At 37.7% G+C, this 23705-nt stretch overlaps 1 protein-coding gene across 9 annotated transcripts in view; it reads left to right on the top strand.

The window, feature by feature from the left end:
• Positions 1–23705, top strand: part of LOC134218497 (calmodulin-binding transcription activator 1) — a 708930-nt gene that overhangs the window by 680468 nt on the left and 4757 nt on the right. For all 9 annotated transcript variants that reach the window (XM_062697587.1, XM_062697584.1, XM_062697588.1 and 6 more), the window contains 6 exons: positions 8008–8364; positions 9266–9333; positions 9394–9563; positions 9620–9822; positions 9886–10309; positions 10379–10453. In XM_062697587.1, the coding sequence (XP_062553571.1) occupies positions 8008–8364; positions 9266–9333; positions 9394–9563; positions 9620–9822; positions 9886–10309; positions 10379–10453 (1297 nt within the window). The remainder of the gene's footprint in view (positions 1–8007; positions 8365–9265; positions 9334–9393; positions 9564–9619; positions 9823–9885; positions 10310–10378; positions 10454–23705) is intronic.

The raw sequence follows: 23705 nt of genomic DNA, 5'->3' as shown, positions 1-23705 counted from the left end.
AAGTGCAGGAAAAGAATTGATAGGCATTTTTTGTGCGGTTTGCCGAGTGCTGGTATTTTTCCGATTTTCCAACGATAGAAAACGAGTGGTTAAAACAAAATGGCGGATGAAGGCGCTCCTTGAAGGTGAAGAATTGTGGGAGGCGATAGTTGAAGCGGAGCCGGATGAAGGTGACGATGATTATGCTCAGTGAAAGAAGAAAGATGTTAAATCACGTGCAACGATTACATTGTTTATTGTTTATTGCACCCAAAGTGGCTGGGTTCGATTCCCGGTCCGGTCTAAAAAAATTTCTGGTTAGAAATTTTTTTGACCTCCCTGGGTATGAAATGATGATATACGAATGTAAAAATGGTCCCAGTGGGGGATGTAGTGCCGATAAGAAGTAGAAGATGGCACCGGCGGCTCAGTAATCGTGGGAAGAATGTAGATCTATTTTGTCGTCAGACCTGGTGGAGCGGTTTAGAATGCAAGGACTGCGGCGAGCGTATAATCTGTGAGCAGGGTTCTAATTTCTCTCTCACTCACGCGTCAACCGATTTCTCCCACCATCCACTTTATCTGGTTTGCATGTCTCGTAAAACACATATGCCGCTCAGTTTCCTCTCTATACTCCAAACTGATTGTATCTGACGATGCCCACTATAAGAAGTTCAACACAGCAGTTTTCTCTTTGCATTCAGTCAGTTCGTGTGGTGCTTTGGTTATAGTGGGCGTCATAGTGAGTTCGAGTCCCGTCGCGGCTATACGTATTTTTGTTAGTACGCTTGTAAAAAATATCTGGAGAAGTGGCGAGAAGGAGATTTTGAAGACGAAAAATTAAATTATCTGACGCTCACAAGTTTATCACCCATCGTTGTATCCGGATAAAATATTGTGTAAGAATACTTGCTTACAGGAGAACTTAGAATAATGACACTCTGCTATTTGGATCAACCCTGGGTCACGGTATACAGACAACAAGGTAGGCTCGTAAGAAAAATGACACTTCAAGAGTGACGCATATTTTATCGCCACATGTTGGAGTGCAAAAGTAAGCATGCTGAGACCGTAGAGCATCTTCTCGGTTCAGCTTGTGCGAAGATAGTACTTACGTCACATGTTTACATTCAAACTGAATATTTACATGCGTGATGAGCCTGCCTTGTTTTTTGTATGCCGTGCCCTGGGTTTTAATTCATATGAGCGAGAATTCCGAAGCCTGTCTGTGAGTGCTGCATCAAGTTAGGAGAATGCAGGTCAAAGCAACCATTGGATCTGACCCACAACGATTTATGTGGACCAATGGAGAATGTGCAGTACCGTGCGGAACCGAAATCCGTACAGCACCGAAATCCGTCCACCTCATGAGATATCAATAAATTGAAGTAGGTTAAAGGTAATTAATGAAGGAATAATTAATCTTATCCTGTACAGATACTTGACAGTAAGCTTTTAAGGCATAGAATAGGAAAGAAGGCTTTGAAATTATAACAACAAAAATCAAAAACAAATCTTCACCCACCAAACGCAGAGTTTGTGCCGCCATTTTGCTTTCGGGTAGAGCATAATTGCACCAAAAGTAACTGTGTTTTAATTGCTAATTGCAAATCATTACATAAGATAAGCGGAAAACAAATCGAAGGTATCGCTTCTCAAGGTGCGTATCGAGCTATTTACAATGGTAGTTTAGTCAATCAGATTATTTCAATTCAAATATTTAGTTAAGAAATAGCTGTACGGATTTTGATCCCTTGATTCGAAATCCGTCCACGGTGGACGGATTTCGAGTCAGGAGCAGTTGATTTAATTTATTATTTTATCATGTTTTTCGTAGTTTTTAATGAGTAAATGTGAAACACTTCAAAAATAGAAGCCTTCATGCGCTTGTGTCAATGACAAACGTTTTATTTACATTCGATTCCTATTATCTAATGACTTTTTCATATAATAAGGTGCTTAAGTGTACGGATTTCGATGCCCCACGGTATTTAGTTGAAATCTGAAAGCGATGCAGAGAACAAGATTCGGGAATACATTCGGAGGATCGAAAACGTGTTTGGTCAAAGGCCTAAAGGGATTAGGTCAGACGGAGGAGGCGATTATACCATCGAGGGCTTGTAGGAGTTTTATAGCCGAGGATATTCATTCCCAATTCACCACGATGTGGCGAGAACCGTGTTTGGCAGTAGATGGCTAACTGTATGTTGCTGAATGCTAAAACTGATTGGACCCTGGTAGAGTACTCCGACGTGGATTGGGCTGGTGATAGGCGAACCCGACGCTTGACTACTGGTAATTGGATTCATATGTTTCTATGGTGGTGTGATGGCCCAGTAGAGGACAGTATTCGGTTGCTCTTTCATTGTTAGAAGCAAAATCTAACTCACTCAGCTTAGCTTCGAAGACAACTTGGGATGCTTAAATTTCGCCAAGACGGAGCTATCCAGCGGCATTTCATACGAGAACTGTGTCTGTGTGAACAAGCAACTAGAGCATTTAGCATTTAGCGTACTTAAGGGCACTCCTGACGGAATCCAAGTTTCAAAGTACTCGCGTTTTCAGGGGCACACCATTCGACACGGAAGTAACGCACAACTGTCATTCTTATTTTTTCACGCATGCTGAAACAATAAAAAATGACAGTTGTGCGTTGCTTCCGTATCGACTGGTGTGCCCTTGAAAACGCTTTGAAAATTGGATTCCGTCAGAAGTGCCCTTAAGTGTACTGTCCCAGTGAAGAGATGGCGCCCAACGCCCTTACGAAACCAGTCGGAACTGCCAAGCTGATTTTTTTTTAAGCAGTAAGCATTACAGCTCATCCAGGGAACTGTTTTAAATGGATGACCACTATGGTGTCGCCAATGAAAATGACATTTTCGAATTTCAAAAAACGACATTGCTCACAAGTTTCAGTACCCCAAAATATGACCCCATGTAAAATTTGAGCTCAATCGGACATGATTTAGGGGTGGCTAAAACTCATGAAAGTTTTGAATTTTTTACCCATGAAAATTTTCCCAAGAGGGAACCAAAGGAAAAGTCGAAAATCGAATTTTTGTTTTTAATGCCAAATGACGTAAAAATGCATGAAACGTCAAAATCTGATGCTATTTAAAAAAAAGTAAAAAAATTTTGAAAGAAATCGATATTTTGTCATAGAACATTTTTGGGACTTGGGACTTGGGACTTTGGGAGCTTAAATTTTGGATTAGGGCATATTTTAGGGCTTCGGAAATGTTTGCGCAATGTCCGGTTTTTAAATTCGATGAAAAATTGTTTTCGCCATAAGAAAATGTTTCAAAGTCCCAAAACAGTCGATTTCTCTTCAAAAAAATAATTCTCAAAGTTTAATGCGTTTTGAGTCCTTCGGCATCAAAACAAGCACTTTGAGCAATCATGTCCGATTTAGCTCAAATTTTGCAAATGGGGATATTTTTAGCTACAAGAACGACTGCGTAAATTCAAAGAAAAAATTTCATCATCATTTAACAACTTTCATCGACTTTTTCTTTGGTCCTTGGATCCTTGGAAAAATTTTCATGGGTAAAAATTTCAAAACTTTGATGAAATTGAGTCCGATTGAGCTCAAATTTTACATGGGGTCATATTTTGGGGTAATAACAATTTTTTTTCCAATACATTCCATTGGCACCCTAGACCACCTTAGAAAAAGATAATCTATAATAAAACTGACAACACTGTACTAATGATTTTTTTATCTGTAAACAAATAAACCTTTCCATCGCAAAGACGTGTTCACATTCCGTGTTTCTTTCATTGGTTCTGGGTAGTTTCGTCGGTTTGTCTTCCAGGTCTCTATTGTGACACCGTTTGTGTCCACTTCACCATTATTATCGGAAATTCATCCAAAATTCCTCCAAAAATACATCAAAATTTCCATCAGAAATTATTCCGAGATTGCATTGGAAATTCATCCAAATTTTCATCGGTGATTCATCCTAATTTGAGTCGGAAATTCATCCAAATTTCCATATAAAATCATCCGAATTTCCATCTGTAATTCATCCGAATTTCTATCGCAAATTCATCCGAATTTTCATTGGAAATTTATTCAAATTTCCATCGGAAATTCATCCGAATTTTCATCAGAAGTTCATCCAAATGTCCATCAAAAATTTATCCGAATTTGCATCTCAAATTCATCTCAATTTCCATCGGAAATTAATTCTAATTTCCATTGGAAATTCATTAAAATTTCCATCGGAGATTCATCTCAAATTCCATCATCGGAAATTCATCCTAATTAACATCGGAAATTCATCTGCATTCCATCGGAAATTTATCCAATTTTCATCGAAAATTCATTTGAATTTCCAACTAAAATTCATTCGAATTTCTATCGAAAATTCATTCGAACTTCCGTCGAAAATTCATACGGAAATTTTGTATCGAAAATTTTATCGAATTGCCAAATTCATATGAATTTTCTAAGAAAATCGAATGAATTTTGGATGCAATCCCAAAAGTTTTTTGGGATGGCAATTCGAAAGAAGTTTCGATGGGAATTCGGATGGAAATTCGGAAAAAAATCCGTTGGAAATTCGAATGAATTTTCGATGGAAATTTGGATGAATTGTCGATGGAAATTTGGATATATTTCCGATGATCATCCGAATTTCCATTGCAAATTCATTCGAATTTCCATAGAAAATTCATCCCCATTCCAGAAGGAATTTCATCTGAATTGCCATCCGAAATACTTTCGGAATTCCATCCAAAACTCATCCGATTTTTCTTCTGGAATTCATATGAATTTCCATCGAAAGCCCATTCGCATTTCAATCGGAAATATATTCGAATTTCCATCGGATATTCATATGACTTCATACTGGAAATTTCTCATACGAATTTACAACGGAAGTTCATCCAGATTTTCATCGAAAATCCATCCAGATTTTCATCGAAAATCCATCAAATTCAAATCCATCGGAAATTCATCCAAATTTTCATCATTTTCAAAACTCATCCGATTCTCGATCGGAACTTCTTCCGGATTTCGATCGGTAATTCATCCGAATTTCAATCGGAAATTCATCCAGTTTGCATCGGAGATTCATCCGAATTTCCAACTGAAATTCATCCAAATTTCCATCGGAAATTTATAAATATTTCTTCGGAAATTCATCTGATTCGTTGGGAATTCATCCGACTTTTCATCGAACATTCACGCGACTGTCTGTCGGAAATTCATGCGAATTGTCATCAGAAATTCATCCGAAAACTCATCGGAAATTCATCATAATTTGCATCGGAAATTCATCATAATTTTCATTGGAAATCCATCCAAATTGTCATTATTCTCAAAACTCATCCAATTCTCAATCGGAAATTCATCCGAATTTGCGTCAAAAATTCATCCAGTTTGCATTGGAGAAACATCCGAATTTCCAACGGATATTCATCAAAATTTCCATCGGAAATTTATAAACATTTCTTCGGAAATTCATCCGAATTTGTATCGAAAATTCATCTGAATTTCATTCGAAATTCTTCCAAATTTTCATCGAAAATTACCGCGAACGTCTGTCGGAAAATCATCCGAATTTCCATCGGAAATTCATTCGAATTTCCATCGGACATTCATCCGAATTTCCATCACAAATTAATCGGACTTTCCATCGGAAATTCATTAAAATTCGGATGAATTTCCGATGGAAATTTTAATAAATTTCCGATGGAAAGTCTAATGAATTTCTGATGGAAATTTAGATGAATGTCCGAAGAAAACTCGCAGGAATTGCCGATAGAAATTCGCGTGATTTTCCGACAGACATTCGCGTGAATTTTCGATGAAAATTTGGATGAATTACTAATGAAAATTCAGATAAATTTTCGATACAAATTCCAATTAATTTCCGAAGAAAAGTTTATAAATTTCCGATGGAAATTTTGATGAATATCCGTTGAAAATTCGAATGATTCTCCAATGCAAACTGGATGAATTTTCGATTGAGAATTTAATTAGTTTTGAAAATGATGAAAATTTGGATGAATTTTCGATGGAAATTCGGATGAATTTCCGATTGAGAATCGAATGAAAATTTGGATAAATTTCCTATGGAAATTCGTACTAGGAATTTACAGTAGTAAGTCATATGAATGACCGATGGAAATTGATATGAATTTGAGATGGAAGTTTGAATTAATTTTCGATAGAAATTCGGATGATTCCCGAATATTGTTCTCTGCATCGCTTTTAGATTTCAAAAGAAATATAATACATATTCTTCATTGGTCCACATAAATCGTTGTAGGTCAGATCCAATGGTTGCTTCGACCTGCGTTCTTCTAACTTGATGCGGCACTCACAGACAGGCCTCAGAATTCTCACTCATATGAATTATTGCGGATCCTTTAAAAAAATTCCATTCTGCGGATCCGCAAAGTTCTTCCGCAGATATTTGGCGTTGTCATCGTAGAATGCCATGCTCAACAGCAGAGAAAAAAATATGAAGTGACAGCTGAGGTAGTTTCGAAATCCGAATTCCCATCGGAAATTCATCCGAGTTTCCATCAAAAATTCATCCCATCTTCCATCGGAAATTCCTCCGAATTTTCATCGGAGATTCATCCGAATTCCCATCGGAAATTCATCCGAATTCCCATCGGAAATTCATTCGAATTTCCATTGCAAAATTTCCATCGGAAATCCATACTAACATTCTTCAAAAATTCATTAGTATTTCCATCGGAACTTCATTCGATTTTCCATCAGAAAATCATAAGAATTTTAATCGGAAATATTTCGAATTTTCCCCGGAAATTTATTCGGTTATCCATCGAAAGTTCATCCGAATTTTCTTAGAAAGATCATTCAAATTTTGCATTGGAAATCCATCAGAGTTTTCATGGGAAATTCGTCCGCAATTCATCTGAATTTCAATCGGTAGTTTATTTTAAATTTCAACGGAAGTTCATTCAAATAACAATCGAAAATTCATCCGAACTTCCCTCGAGAACTTATCCAAATTTCATCGATAATTCATCTGAATGTCCATCACCAATTCGTATTCGTATAATTCGTATTTCCGTCCCTTATCCATCCGAAGATCCATAAAAATTCTTTCGAATTTCCATAGACCTGTGCAGAGCTTCATCAAATTTACTCACCCAATGCATTTTGACATTTGAGCGGGGTATTTACTCGAATCAAAGTTCATTTTGCGTTCATTATACGTCTCGCTCAAACGTCACAATTTCTTCGGCGAGTTCATTTCGCGCCGGTCTATTGCAAGTTCATTCGAGTTTTCATCGAAAATTCATTCAAATTTCATTAAAATCCATTCACATTCTCTTTGGATGTTGATTCGAATTCGCATTTGAAATTTCCACAGGGAAATATTTTTAGACGAATATTTTGTTTTCAATTTCCGTGAGCAATTGAATCGAGTTTTTACAAGTACCTATTCTGTTTCGTATTTACTGGGAATTAATTTGTTTTTCCACTGGAAGATCTCTTCAATTTTCACTGGATGCTTCTTTGAACAAAGATAATATCTTCTTCTTCTTCTTCTTCTTCTTCTTCTTATTGGCATTGTATCCCCACACCGGGACAGAGCCGCCTCGCAGCTTAGTGTTCATTAAGCACTTCCACAGTTATTAACTGCGAGGTTTCTAAGCCAGGTTTCCAATTTTGCATTCGTATATCATGAGGCTAACATGATGATGCTTTTATGCCCAAGGAAGTCCAGACAATTTCCAATCCGGAAATTGCCTAGACCGGCACCAGGAATCGAACCCAGCCACCCTCAGCATGGTCTTGCTATGTAGCCGCGCGTAAGGAGGGCCCAAAGATAATATATGAACCTATTTAAATTCTTTTTTTAATTCGTAACAAGCATCAGTAGTAATGCAGAGAGACAGCTTATAATCAGTTAAACTTAAGTTCCAGACAGTTATTTAGTCGGAAAAACAAACAGTTACTTTACAACGATCATTGTGAACCTCCCTAATGTTTCAATTGCTTGTAACACAACCAACTAAAAACAAACCTCAAATTAAAAGGTGAGGTCTCGGCGGCGCGCAGCAGTCCCATGTGCGAGGACACCGATTCGCTGCAGGAGGATGAACGACACTCATCGACTGTGGCCGGAAGGGTGGTGTCCTCGTCGTCGTCAACATCCGCCGCGGTGGCCGTAGCCGAGGCCCTGATCGGTTCCGTTAGTTCGTTCGGGGCCGGTCAGGGCCATGGAATGCATCATCTGTTGCACCCGAGCGGTGGGACACATGGTGGGTTGCATCACTATCAACAACAACAACAGCAGCAGCAGCAGCATCTTCAGGAGGGTGGCAGCGGCAGTGGTGCGGTGGAAATGATGGTCACCGGCGGTGGTGGGGGAACTGCAACTGGGGCCGCAGTAGGTCAGTTCAGTGATAAAATTTATGTTGTTACTATTTGTGTTTGATTTTGGATTATGTTTGATTGGTTGATTTAGGTTAACCCTCCTCAATGTACTTACCGTCTGTTATGTGTACTCATTTCCTTTCTGTTACTATCAATGTGTTTAGGGTTCAGGTGTCTTAGTTATTTCAGTTCAATATTCTTTATTCTATTACTCTTTCTTTCCTATTAGTTTTGTATTTTGGTGTAGAACTGTGTACATATCGGTGTTCTAATGTAAATAGTTTTCCATACACATGTTTTTCCACATGGTCAAGTGCATTTATGTTAAAAAGTTTGACATATTTTGTCAAATATAAAAGAGACAATGAACCTTGCAGATTTTTTACTTTACTACTTGAATCGCATATTGTTAGATACACCTTTTTGAATTGAAACTTTCAGAAACAATTTCATCTTTTTGAGGAATTGTTATAAAATATATCTAAATTAATTATTATCCATGGTAATTATATATTGAAACAGGTAAGTAAACCGCTTGCATGATCTGCCTTCAAACTTCTGCTTCCGCTAGATTGTAGTTTATAGTTGAAGTTTTATCTGAAAATTAGAAAAATGTTGGAATACCACATGAACGTTATTGCTACTTGCTGGATCCATTGATGGTGAATGCATATGTTTGAGTTGAATGAAAACAAATCGCGAAGTTGTCGAAGTTGACGATTTTATCGCAATTCGAATATCAATAAATTCATATATCAATAAATAACAGATGTAAGAGTCAAATTCAAAAGTATTCATGAGGTATTCGAAATAGGTATCAATTGTTTTGTATATATAGTTTTTTGAAATTGTGATTACTGTCTTTGCTATTACTAGACACTATAAATTTTAATTGGATCCAATTTTACACTTCTACAGGGGAGTCCGATGTCAAGGTTCTTACACTTGCCGAACAGATAATTGCTGCGATGCCTGAACGAATAAAGGTAACATACTGAAATGTTTCGAACAAATGAAATCTGTAACATTTGTAACACCTTCTACAGAACGAATCAGAAGAAATCATGTCTCAAGGTAGTCCTATGCCGGAAACCTTGAGTGAGGATTCTTCCGGAATGGGGATTCTGTCGGACTCCTTCATGGAACCGTTGCTCGACCCACTGTCGTCATCCCAGTTGGAAGAGTTCAACTTTGAATACAGCGATCACAATTATCGGTACGTCCTGTTAAACAAAGTATCGCACGTGATTTTATTTAACGTTTTTTTTGCAGATATCACGACGTAGGTACGCCCTGCTCCAGTTTAAGCCCTGCATCGTCCGGCCCACTGCAGTCTCCCGCCAGTTATTCCATTCCTCAAGATCAACCGGTGAGCTCTCCCAGTCCACCACCAACCACGCAAGATTTTACCGAATTCCTTCAGTCTACAAATTCGAATCCTTTCGAGAAGGACTTCTCCAATCTCAAGCTAACCGGTAAGGCTTTCTTTTTCAACACCGTAAAAAGAGTAGCTCATAACTCGTCTCCAAATTTTCCAGATCGTGAACAGCGAGAATTGTACGAAGCGGCAAAGTGCATTCAGAAGGCGTACCGCTCGTACAAGGGTCGCAAGAGCCGCATGGAGGAACAGGACAAGGAACGGTCGGCCGCCGTCGTCATACAAAACTACTACCGACGCTACAAACAGTACGCCTACTATCGACAGATGACCCAGGCGGCGGTCATCATCCAAAACGGCTATCGCTCGTACTGCGAAAATAAGCGATTCAAGAAAGCACTCTCCAACAATCAGTCCGGTCATCTGAGGGGTACCGTTGGCAGTGGGGAAAGCGCCGAGGAGGCAGCCTCCTCTTCGCAGTGCATACAAAGCTACTACAAGAACTTCAAGAACGAACAGCAGAAGTCACCGCAGCAGAACAATCAGGGCTCGCCGAAGGAACCGAGCCCGTCCGGTCCTCTGAAGTGAGTTTTGCAATTTGTTTGAGGTCACGGAAGGTGGAATTTAATTGATATTCATTTTATCAATTACAGACGAACTTACTCGCAACGAACCCAGAATCAGGCGGCCAGGAAAATTCAGCAATTCATGAGACAATCGAAGAACAAGTGAGTATTATCAAGTAACCGATTTTCCTTTCACCATGTGCGCAATTGCACGCAAGAAATGTTTCGCGTAAGAAGTTGAATGCAACGTTGCAACCAAATGTTGAATTCATCGCTTGTTTGCAAGTGAAATTGCATGCAAAGTCTTTAAGCAAAGCTCCCGAACGAGGAAAGAAGACATAATATTACCTAAATTGAAAATAATAATTTGCGAAATCTGAAATTTGGTGATTTTTTTAACTTTGCACATTAAAATAATATATCTACATTATAAAATCAGTTTGAAAGTTATTGTACATCTGAAGTGATTCAATTGTGTTACCTAAATCCACGACTTTTTCGTTGATTCCAAATATTTGGGAGTTGATAGGGTAAATCACTACTTGGGCCTATGGACCCGGTTCCCGGCTCACTGCACAGAAAACTAATGATTTAAACTGTTTGGAAGTCGTAGGTTTATGGTTGATAATTTTTAAAAAGTATCCCATTTATTTTTCACAATACTCAATATTTTTCTATCACTTGTTTTACTCCTAATTGATTCAATTGTAGAAAATAAAAATGTAGAATTCAAAATTTCACTCTCCGATGCCACACCACTGAGCCGGAGTGATTCTTTCCACTTTTACAAAACGGTATTATCGAATAAACACCTACCTGAAAATCGTCACAGTGCTCGATACAACCATTGCATGAAGCTGTTAATCACCACACCATAATTCTAAACACCCGCACTTCAATTATTCTTATTTGTTCGTTTCACTAGAACTTATTTAAACATACTAGAATACATTTTAAAATGTATTCACAAACCGAACAAAAATTCACCTCGGCCCAAGAACTTCTAGCCGCACCGTGCTGCCAAAAGGCCAGGATTATAAAAATGATCCTTCATCGTTAATAAAAAAAATGTCTAATATGTTGACGTTATCATGTTATTTATAGTTCTCTCGTTTTTAAAAGGTGAAATAAATATTGTTTTAAAGTATTTGGAAGAAATTCGGATGAGTTTATATATCTTCTCAACCAAATAAAATGATTATGAATAATACCATCTGGCATCTTGTTGTCGTGGAACGTGCATATTTTTGTTTACATCGCATTTTCTACCGTCCCGAGAGAGAATGAGAGTAAAATGTTGAGAGATTGAGTGAAATTTTGCTTAGGCCGGGAACTGGTTTTTTGTATGCCGGATTGGGAATCGCTATGACTGAAATGAGTGCTGCACCTCGTTAATTTAAATCAAATAAAAGCTTCTTTGAACGATATTTAGCACGAAAAGCTATTTTTTAAGCAGAAATGAACCCCAATGTAGTATTATACAGCCTACAAATTTCAGAAAAGGTTGCTTCCTGTCATAAATATCAATTAAATAATGCAGTCGTACACATGTTAGGCCGGGAATGGGGTAAGAAACCCTACTTTTATATGATTTAATATTCTAAGTGCAGTTCAAAACCACATTTCTCAAATTAAGATAATTTTTCTCCCATTAGCCGCAGGCTTCACGATTGCGTATCTGATACGCTATTTAGCGCATCTGTTTGCAAACAATGTGTTTTAGTTCCGCATTGAAGCAACATGAGTTAAACGTGAGTGAAATCGTTTTTCGCGAGTACCAAATTCGATTTTCAACTGGAACAATCATAAAATTAAAGTGCACAAAAACGTTAAAGTTAAACAAAAATTTTTGAAAACTCTGGTTTAGAGTAAAACAACGATATAATGCCAATTTGTCATAGATACTTAAGACCGAAACAGATCTGTCAGCCTCAGATAAGATGGCAATTTGTACTGTTTCATATAGCAAGAATGAAACATCAATAGGTGAGATCTACATGACAGATTTTTTCCTGTAAAATTAGATTTATGTGATAAATTTAGCTTTTTACCTAAAAAATTAAATAACGTCCCGGTAGATACAACAAATTTCCTCTAAATTACTGAAAATAACACACTTATAAATAAATTGAGAACAAGGAATTCTGACTTATACTGATTTTCGATAAGCGAGAAAATAGATTAACTAATCACCAACTTTCACTGGCGACGCCAGAGATCGTATAATGATGAGGCACCAGCAGTTTTGGCGTAATTAATTCAATTAAAATTTGGCTTCAGTAGTAAGAACTATAATTGAAGGCGTTAATCAGTCAAGCAAAAAAAATGAATGTTTTTTTTCAAAATCTCTCAATTCGAAAATTATTTCAGGTATTCCTTCGAATACAATCCAAAATTTCATACCCCCAGAAATTTCTCCAAAATTACCAGCAAGAGTTCTTTCCACAATTCCAGACAAAATGTCAGGATTTTTTTAGGAGTTTCCGAACGAATTACTGACAGAATTTACAAAGGAACTCTTCAAGGCATTTCCGGCATCATGGAATTTCCCCAAGAATTTCTAAAGAATACAAAAATTCTTTCGGAAATTCTTAAAGACATTCCTTTAACAATTTTTCAAGACATTTCCTTAAAAATTCAAAGAAGCAGTCTTAGGAAAATTTTGAAAATATCTTTAGAAATTGCTTTCCAAATTCCTTTGGAAATGTCTTTGAAAATTCCTTCGGAAGTACCTTAGGAAAAAACTCTGAATATTCCTAAGGAATACCTCCAGAAATTAATTCAGGGATACCTTCGGAAATTTCTGCATGAATTTCTTTGGAAATTCTTTCAAGAGTTTGATCGATTATAGAATACATAATGTCTTCGGAATATGTTTTAGAAAATCCTACATAAATTCTTTTAAGAATTCTTCCTGAAATCTACTCCAGTAATAATTTAAACAAGCAAGCAAGGAATTCTTTTTGACAATCGTCCAGGGAATCCTTCCGAAAATTCTCTGGAAATGGCGTAGAAACTTCCTCCAAGCAATCCTTTTAATAAAATAATATTGATTGTCTTCCAAAATTTCTGCAGGAATTAATCCGGGCATTTTGTTGCAAGAATAATGTTGGAAATTTTTTGAGAGTAAATTAGGAAATACTAAAGGAAGTTTTGAAAATTTTCTAACGGATATTTCAAAGAATTTCCTGAAAAAAATCCCGATAGAACTCTCAAAGTAATTTCCGAATGACTCCTGAAAAAAAATCTGAATTATTTTTTAAGCAATTTTCAAAAAAAAAACTAAAAGGATAATTTGAAGCTCATTTCTAAATCTATTTCAGAAGGAATGTTGTAAGGAAAACCTAAAAACAATCGGGAGAATTTCTTGATGAATTTCTGAAGAAATGTCTCAGGAACACCAGAAATAATTCCTTCCTAGAGTAACCGGAGGGATTTTTGACGTAAACTACGTCTAAGGGGAAGACTCGGATACAGGGTGACAAATGAAAATTTCCAAATTTGAGACCGTCACGAAATCATGTAAGATTTCAAACGTTAATAGCGCCTTTATCTTCCAATGGATTTTTGAGATTTATATATCAATCGACTCGGAAATTCTCTATCAATTTGTCAATTATATTGAAACTTTGGGTTATGAACGTTAAAATAGGGTATCGGATCATTTTGGCAGCACCCTCTTTTCTTGTCCGCTAGAGTCTCGTTTCTGCCGTCGCCGTTCAGTGCGGTTGGCTTTTGGACTCTGCTTTGTGCGGTGTTTCGCACAAAAAGTAGAACAATGGAGCCGGACCAGTGACCGCGGTCGAAACAAATGTAACAAAAATGTGTAATGTAGTGCATGGTGTATAAAAAGTGATGCAGATAGGGGCATGTTTGTGCAGGCATGAGACGATCAATTGTTATCAATGCCAATGCCCTTGCTAGTAATGCAATCATCGCAATGTAATTGCACAAACATGTTTATATTAAAAAACGACTTTGGAAAAATGTTGAGCATTTTGTTTGCAAACTGAAAACTAATAAGGCCGTTACACATATTTATGAAAAATTATGATCTCCGCAAAGTCAAGGGGGAGGGGGTAATCTTCTTCTTCTTCTACTGAATCGAGCGGTGTTAAAATTTGAATGCAGAGACCCCTCGCCTCTTTGAAACCTGGCTCCTATACAAATGAAACACCAATTCCATCATAACTCGAGATCAAGCAAATGGAACCAAATCTGGCGTGTGGCGGTTTTGGAAGGGAAGATATGTTTCTGTATGGTTTGCAACGCCTCCCCCTTCTGGAAAGAGGGGCTCCCATACAAATAAACCAAAAATTTCTGCATAACTCGAGAACTAATCAGAGAATAAATCAATTTTAGGTGAAATAAAGTTCGTCGGGTCTGCTAGTAAAAAATAAATATTAAAGTGTAGAAAAAATAAAAAAAACTCCTCGGATTTGTTAAAGAATGTTTTGAAAGTTCTCAAAATTTACCGGAATTTTTTTTTGTTGCCCCTCAAATCGTTATTTTTGAGCAAAACAATCCGAGGGGGGGTACATATTTAAAAAAAATTATATAGGCCTAATAATATTTTATTAAATGCGCACCTGAATCAGAAGGATTTAACTTTGATTCAGGAAGTGTGAATGCACTTAAGATATTTTTAAAATACGTGGGTGCAATCATGCGGTACTTATTGTATACGACAAAAGCTTCGGAACGCATACGTTCTTAAAACGGGCTATATGAGTTACAATAGAGCTATCACCTTCTTGCTCCCTGATTCAAAAGTCTTGCAATGATATTAATAAAATGGTTTCACGAATATGCTATCCATAGTGACACTCAGTGTTGGTAGAATCATACTCAAATCTGAATCCTCGAGGTTTCATGCACGAGCTAACTCGCCTGCGATTCTGTAAGGGGAGCATCGCGCTTGAGTTTCTCTGTAGAATCGCATCGCTTCGCTCAATCACCGAAAAATGATTTCGTTCTAAAAAGCGTCAAAACGCAATCGATGCGTATGTTTTGTTTATATGTGCAATTATTAGCCATTGTTTTAGACGAAAAACAGTAATTTCAATGCATTCAACAATGAAGAACACGTAAATATCATGCAATGATGCAAATTGCGATTCGAATCATGAGCAAATCTCTTGGCCATGATTCTGATGGGATTTGACTCACGCATGGTTTGGATCGCCAACAATTTTCATATCTTAAGATACGCTAGTTTTGTTCGAAACCAGTGACATAAGTAATCAAATGTATTTTCTAAAAATATTCATGCATGATGGCACTACAATCCTCAATGAACAAAACTGCCTTACGTAGTTTACGTTGGGCGGTTGTGTCTTGTACATAACCCTTCTGAGTTTTTAAGATATGCTTGGTTTCTGAGACGAGCCAGCCTCAGGCTGAAAGTCTCCCTAATAAAGACAATAAAAAAGAGGATTTTTGAAAAAAATCTCGATGGGATTCCCAAAATAATAGGATTTTGCGGAGAGATTCCCAAATGAATGCTCAAATTAAATTCTGTAAAAATTTCAAAAGGAATCTTTGAAGGTCTAAAAGAATTCTTGTGAGACCGCAGGAATTCCTAGAATCATTTTCGAAAGAATTTCTGGAGGAAGTTCTGAAGAAATTCCTGAGGAAAATGTCGAATGAATTTTCCTCCTACACACTTAATTTTTTTCACCAGAATCTCAGCAATTTGTTCAACTTTTACCGAGATTTGCACAACCGAGCCCCAGCAAACATGTTTTTCGCTGAAATGTTTGTCAAAATTGCTAAAAATCAGCAAATAATTTGCCGAAACCCAGCTAACAAACCTATTTTTTGACGGAATATCAGTTTTTATTTTTCTGGGCACATGATTGTGCGGATTTTGCCGAGCTGCAAAAATAAAAACTGAGTGTGTAGAGTTTCTTAAGGACTTCTTGAAAAAGTACTGGCAGAATTCTTTAAATATATTCCGAAGATTAATTTTTGCTAAAGAAATTTCCGAATGTATTCCTTAAACAATTTCCGTAGGTTAGTAGATACTGAATGAATTTTTGATTTTTGTTTATATCTTTATTAAAAAGTTTTGATTTATTCTTATATCTTACGATGGAATATTATGAAAAATATCAAATGGAATTTCTGGATTTCCCTCCGAAGTAATTTCTTGGATTAATGCACAAAATTAATGTCATGAGAAATTCTTGCAGAAATTTGAGAATGTCTTCAGAATTTTTTCAGGATTTATTTCGGAAATTCCGTTTGGGTTTTTTTTAATCCTTTAGGAACTGTTTTTGAAAACTCTTCGGGAATACCAATGGGCAATCCTCTAAAAATTCCTTCAGGAATACATACAGAAATTATTTTAGGAATATCTTCCGAAATTGTTCAAGAAGAAAATCTTCGGAAATTTCTTTTAGTATTCTTCAGAATGTCAAAATTATTTTCGGAAATACTTATCGAAATTTCTTCGATATTTCCTCACAAGTTCCTTCGGAAATTCTTCGAAGGATTCCTTCGATGTTTGCTTCACAAATTCTTTTAGAGATTTCTTCCGAAATTCTTTTTGAAATTCCTTAAGAAAATCCTTTACGAATTCCTTAAAGAATATCTACGGAAATTGTCTTAGGAAAACCTTTTGAAATTTCTATAGGATACACCCTTTTATGAATTCCTTTGGAAATTGCTTTAGGAATTCCTGCCGAAATTGAATTAAAAACTCCTTAAACTTGTTCAATGAGTTGCAGCAGCAATTTATTCAAGACTTTATTAAACAAATTCTTTCAATGAATTGTCGGCAGTGGCTGGTTTTCTACCCACCGCTGTCATTATCCAGGCGCTATCGTATATGTGCAAATATCCAGCATGAGTTAATTGCCAGAAATTTGTATGGAGAAAAACATCTTCTTACACCTCGGGAATATTTTGGTCACCGTGCATTTTAAATTGGAAAAATTCCGAAAACATTGCATATGTAAAAATGCATGGGGAAAAAAATTGCGAACCAAATTCCAGTGGTGTGAGGCTTCTTTAACGCGGGTTTTCACAAAATTAGGAACTTTTCATGAAAAGCTATTTGGTACCGGTTATTTAGGAAGGTGTCCGCTACTACGCCTACCAAATATTTGTTCGATGAAGGAGCCTAATTTTGAGAAATCGAACCTTTGATGCTTTTTGCTATACTGATTTCAGAAAGTTAATTCCTAGTGTCCGCTGTAAACACGCTCAGAGTGGGCGATTCATTCCTTGAGAGATCCCTTCCGTGAAATTAAAAAAAAATCTTGGAATTCCCTGGAAATTTCTTTTAAGAATTTCTTCAGAATTTCATCCAGGGATTCTTACGATGATTCCTACAGGAATTCCTTCGAAAAGTTCTTTCGGAAATTTCATCCGGAAATTACTTTGACATTTCCGTGAAAAACCCTTCAGGCAATTCCTTTAGGATTTTCTGTTTCATTCTTTTATAAATTTCCGAAAGAAATCTTCCAGCTAAATTTCCCAAATAGTTCCTGCAGCTGCAAGAGAATTTTGTATGGTTTTACAAAAGAAAAAGAAAGTTCCGATGGAATTTCCGGATGAATACATTTGGGCCTTTCAGGTGGTTATATAACAAAGCCACAAATCGGCCATCTTGGAAACCACGTGCTTTTTCTAGTGATTTTTCAAGAGCACGAATTGAGAGAACAACAATGGCCATGGGGATCACAACATCTGTAGATCGTTTGATTACTCATGCTAAGCAATCGACTTTAATTTCAGCATTGTACAGAAAATATTACGCTGGTTTTGAACTTTTGATAATAGGAGTAGAAAACTGTGTGGTGAATTTGAAATTAACCACATGGCTTGATTATATAATCACCTTCAGAGAATTTTCCGAATGAATCCCTGGAGGAATGTCAAAAGGAAATAATGGCGTAATTTCCTAAATTATTCCTGGAGAAACTTCCTGGTGTGGAAAGAATTTTTAGAAAATGATGTCGTATAAAATCCTGGAGAAATTTCAAAATAAATTCTCGAGCAAATCCAAAAGAAATCCTGAAGGACTTTTGGAATTTTCTCCTGACATTTCTTGCACAGAAATGTCAGGAGAAAATTTTACAGGGATCTACGAAAGAATCTCCAATAAAATTTGTGGATACCTATGAAACGATTTGAACCCGGGAGAGATTTCTCCGTTCCAGATAGGAATCCACCTAAGCCCCAAGCAGCTGGTCTTTAGCCAACGGCTACTTCCGGGGTGGGCCGACGACGATTACCACTTAGTACTTCTAAAAAGCGTCACAACGCTGGTCAGGGTGGGTCACTTTATGAGCGGAACGCCCAAGAGGAAATGATTATCGTTTTCGCCACAAGAATGGCGTGTTCGACGAAGAAGGTCACCAGCATCGGATTGTTCAGTGGCGACACCACCAACGTCGTGTGCAGTTAGGTGGGTTGGACGTCCTGGACGTAATGAGGACTGTGCGTTGGGCGATGATTGCGTTGGTCCTATGGTCTAAAAGTGTTGACTTTCTTGCAGATTCGGTTTGTCTCCCACAACCGAAGGCGGAAGGAAGGTGAATACACTATGTGACTCGATGTAGCCGTCTCAGCGTCGTCATTCGAGTACTGCTCACATCCCTTCCGAAAGTGGTATACGACCCCTACGGCCCCTGCTTACCACATTTCGAAAGATTTGTTTTAAAGTTCTCTCGTATTATCTTCACTCAATGGGTTATGAGTTCTTTCGTTTCTAGCTGAGAGTGCTTTCTTATCATATCTCCTTAATAGATAAAAAAAATATTGGTTGGGTTCGATCAAAGTTAACTGCCTATTTCCGGGGATTAAACCACCCGACTTGGACATTAATTTACAATGTTGTGAAAACTCATATGTGAATATGTACGTTATGTGGAAGATATTGATTTGGAAAATGTATTGGAGGTAACCACTTTTCCTTCGATGGGACTCGAACCCATGACCCTACAGCCCGAGCAGCGCAAGTTAGACAAAATTGGTTACAGCAACTTGATTGTGACTATATCAGGTCACATACGAGTTGCAATAACCTATGTGAAATATGTGTGCTGCTAGGGAGTACGCTAGACTGGCGCTTTTACCAACTAAGCTACGAAGGACCTCCGTCGGCCTAGCGGCTACTGAACGAGCTCGAGATTCCCAAATTGGACGCATAGTCAAGTCACTCGCAATCCATTTCCTGGAGGGACTTCCTGGTGTGGAAAGACTTTCCTTAGGATTTTTAGATAAACATACCATCGAAAATCCTGGAGAAATTTCAAAATAAATTCTCGAACAAATCCCAAGGAAACCTGAAAGATTTTTGGAAAGATTTTGCATAGGAATTTCGGGAGCAATTCTTACAGGAATCTACGAAGAAATTTCCAGCAACATTTTCGGATACTTATGAAACGATTTGACCCCGGGAGAGATTTCTCGGTTGCAGAAAGGAACCCACTTAAGCCCCAAGCAGCTGGTCTTGAGCCAACGGCATAGAACATATCAGATTAAATTTTGACTTACTGTTTTGTATAGACGATCACTTCCACCATTGACGATTTGGAAGGTTGCAGAAGAGGGTCGGTCTACTTGTTTCGTTGTATGTTCGGCGTGTTCGTCGCCGAAGCTGACCAGAGACTTCACTACTCTCGCGGTGGATAGTTGTTGAAGTTGGATGCTTTGAATGTGACAGTGGTGGTGGAAGGACTCGTTTCGGTGTGTGTCTTTCGTTGGAGGCTCGGCCGACGCCGACGACGATTACCAGGGTCGGGCTTCTAAAAAGCGACACAACGCTGGTCACGGTAGGCCGCCAGCCATATGGGCGGAACGTCCACGACGAAATAATGATCATTTTCGTCAAAAGCTTGGCGTGTTCGACGAAGTGGTTCACCTGGATCGGGTTGTTTAATGGCGACGCCACCGACGTCGTGTGCAGCTGGGTCGGTCAGACGTCCCGGACGTAATGAGGGCTGTGCTTTGATTATATGGAGCCAGAGTGTTGGCTTTCTTGCAGATCAAGTTTGTCTCCTACAACCGAAGGCGTCGAGGAAGGTGAATACGCTATTTTACTCGATGTAGCAGTCGGCTGTCCTGGGTTCCGAAATAACAGCGACGGAAACACTCCCCGGGTGGGATATGTCGGTTCAAACGATAATCGGCCTGATAAATCTCCACACGTGCTTAGCTGCCCGGTACAGACATGATGGCGCACTATTCACTTGGATAATATCGAGGATCACGAGCACATCCGCTTCTATCGAGTGTCCAACTCAGGCCTTGGAAAATTCGTTCAAAAACGAATGAATGCTTCGTTTTTAGCCCGCAGTGAGGTTTTAATTTCGATGCACCGATTGATGAGCGTTCGACGACGTGCTGCTGGCTGCACGAACAAGGGAAGAAGCAAATGCAAAGCATTCGTTTTATACATTGAAAGTGGGGAGTTGTGAACGTGGCCTCTTCACAAGCCGGGTGGTGCTGAGGCGGCATCGTTCAGTAGGGCAGTGTGAAATGAGGATGGTTCGTTCGTTCATCGGCAGTGTTTCAGATGCGAGTGAGTGTTGTGTGAATACAAAACCATATTAGCGAGAAAGAGAGAGAATGCATCATATACCTCTCTTTCACACATTCATTCCAACTGAAATGCGCAACTCAGTATAAGTGAGGCAAGAGAGTTAATATTCTCTGCACTAGTGGGTGTTTGATTTCACTCCCCAGCTGGTTCGTACAGCAGTGCTATATGGAGCGAGGAAGCATTCTTCACCAAACGCTTTGAAACTGTTCTCTCATGAAGCTACCTTCCTCGGGAGTATATTTGGTGCTGAAGCATCGGTTCTCATCTTCATTGCTTCATTCATCCAAGCCCTGGTCCAACTTCTTCTCCACGATCGTTTGCAAAACCTCAAACACCGAAGTACTTGTGGCACCCGATTTATTTATTCCGCTTTCATAATCTTTTGCGCGCATACGCCTTATAAGGTCGGTGTATTTACTAAATGCGTTTTCATTCCCCTCCCACCTTGTAAGATTTTCTTCATATAAATTAAATATTATTTACATGTATGAATTGTTAGTAAACTCCCTTCCGTAAGTGAGGGCACGATATGCATAACTGCTTACCATATTTCGAAAGATTTGTTTTAAATCTATCTCGTATTATCTTCACACAATGGTTCATGCGTTCCGTTTTTTTTTAGCAAAGTGTTCTTCCGTATCATGTCTCCTAAATAGATAAAAAACATTGGTTGCTCTTATCAAATATTTCATTGTGAACAGTGATGACTAGCTGCTAAGTTGTTACATTTTTTCTCCAGCTGTTATTGTTTCAATTTTTGCGACATGTCCGAAGACAGTGCAGTAAGCTACAAAAGCCTTTTGAACGATATGTTCATAAATAAATTTACCCGAAATTTTAAGTAATTTTTTTTTGTTCGAAGTGGGGCTTTCGAATAAGATTTTTTCCTTAAAACTGCAAGGTACATTCTTTTGCTTTCTTTCACGCAAAACCTAATTGAAAAAAAATTGTAAGATACCCCGGGGCAAGTGGGACCTAAAAAACGCTAGTTCAACCAAATTATTAACGCATACTTAGAAAACAGGTTATTTCAGAACATTAACCACTGATACATCATTATATGCTTCCATTGTTGAAGTATAGAGGAGTTGGAAGCCATTTATTCAATTACAAAAATATTGGTAGTGCAAGAAATAAATTTACCTTCACCCACTTAACCCTTCACACAGATAGAAAAGTTGTTGAAATTTACACGAAAGTAATGCACATAAAGGGAATGCCAAAAAGAGCGTAAATTTAAACGATTTTATCGCCTGAATGTATGCAATTTCCATTGCATTATGTCAATTTTTATATGATGTATGCCGCAGAAACTGACATAATGCTATAGAAAATGCATACATTTAGGGTGTACTTGTTAAAAAATATCCATGTACGCCCAAAATAGTGTAACTTTCCATGTCTTTATTTTTTACGCGCTTCTTAGTTTTCATTATTTTTTTCTGTGTCAAACGGGGCAAGTGGGACCTATTCTGTTTTCTACTGTCGAACGAAACTAATTTTGGGCTGTCCATAAACCACGTAGACTCTCGAGGGGGAGGGAGGGGTTTCGAATAAGTCTGCGTTAGTCTACGAAGGGGGACGGGGGGGTATACCAAAAGTCCACGTAGACTTTTTCATTTATTTTTTTTTAATTTAATTTATACATCAGCTTTGTGCAAAGTTCACTTACTTGATTTTTAAGGGATTTTTTTAGTTTTTTTTTGCATGACTTTACCGAAAAAAATCTCTTGAGTTTCTCAAGAAAACTCTAATGAACTTCGCTATAGATAGTAATAGTCTGAACTACGGCTTAACTTAAATTAAGAACTATCATGGATTTTACCGGGAAATTGTTCTGTGTTGAACAGGAAAGTTCTCCGAAATATTGTTTAAAAAACATTTAAAAAAATGCAATGTTTCCATTTGAATTTTATTGCGGATTCTACTAGAATATATTTTTATTTTCGGCAGGAATTTGTTTGGAAAGCACAAGTGATTATTTACAATTTTCGAGGAAAATAATGTCGTACTTCAACGGAAAACTCTTTGGAATTTTCGTCAGGTCAGATAGGTCAGATGCTTGACAGGTTTTAAACAATGGCGTGCCGATGCAAAAGTGTCGTCGGCGGTGGCGCACACCTCTAGGAGGAATCAAATTAAATAGAAATTTAGTTAATTGGGTTTGAGGTTTGGTTTCAGGAGCTGTGGACAGAGGATTAAATTCGATTTTGTTTTAAATTTAGTTTTATTTTGTTGGATTTTGTTCAGTTTAATTTTGTTATGTTTGAAATTCGAATTTTATTGTAATGTTTACATACTGAAATGGATTTGAATACTGTTTTCCAATCACATATGATATTTTGTAAATTTTGGAAAAGTCTACGTAGACTTCAAGGGGTGGGGGAGGGTTTTCGGAAAAGTCTACAAAAGTCTACTAGGGGGGAGGGGGTTTTGAAAATGTGAAATTTCGGTCTACGTGGTTTGTGGACAGCCCCTTGCGGAATATAGATAAACTGGTCATATTATTTCTGAGTATTAGTATTTTCAGATCATGGATGGAGATTGGTTGCATGTCGGACTTTATTTTTGCAACAAAAAAGGGATTATAATGTTAGCAGATATGAAAACTAGAGGACAGCCGATTTTTTGTTTATTTGGCTGTTGTCTTTGTTTTCCATCAGCTCACTTTTGTACCAAATGCTTTAGGTGGCAAGGATAAGCAAATCTTTATTCACTTTTCGTATGAACAATTATTTCTCTTTGTAGAACACAAATTATTACACAAATCAGTACTTCTGAGGAAACTTATTTATTCAGGCAATGTGCAGTGTTTTGAATTTGTAAAAGAGCAATATAGCCAATTTATGTACTAAAAGC

This window comes from Armigeres subalbatus, chromosome 2 (assembly GCF_024139115.2).
Source record: "Armigeres subalbatus isolate Guangzhou_Male chromosome 2, GZ_Asu_2, whole genome shotgun sequence".
Taxonomy (NCBI): Eukaryota; Metazoa; Arthropoda; class Insecta; order Diptera; family Culicidae; genus Armigeres; species Armigeres subalbatus.
The sequence above is the reverse complement of the archived record's forward strand: the minus strand, read 5'-3'. Positions and strand labels throughout refer to the sequence as shown.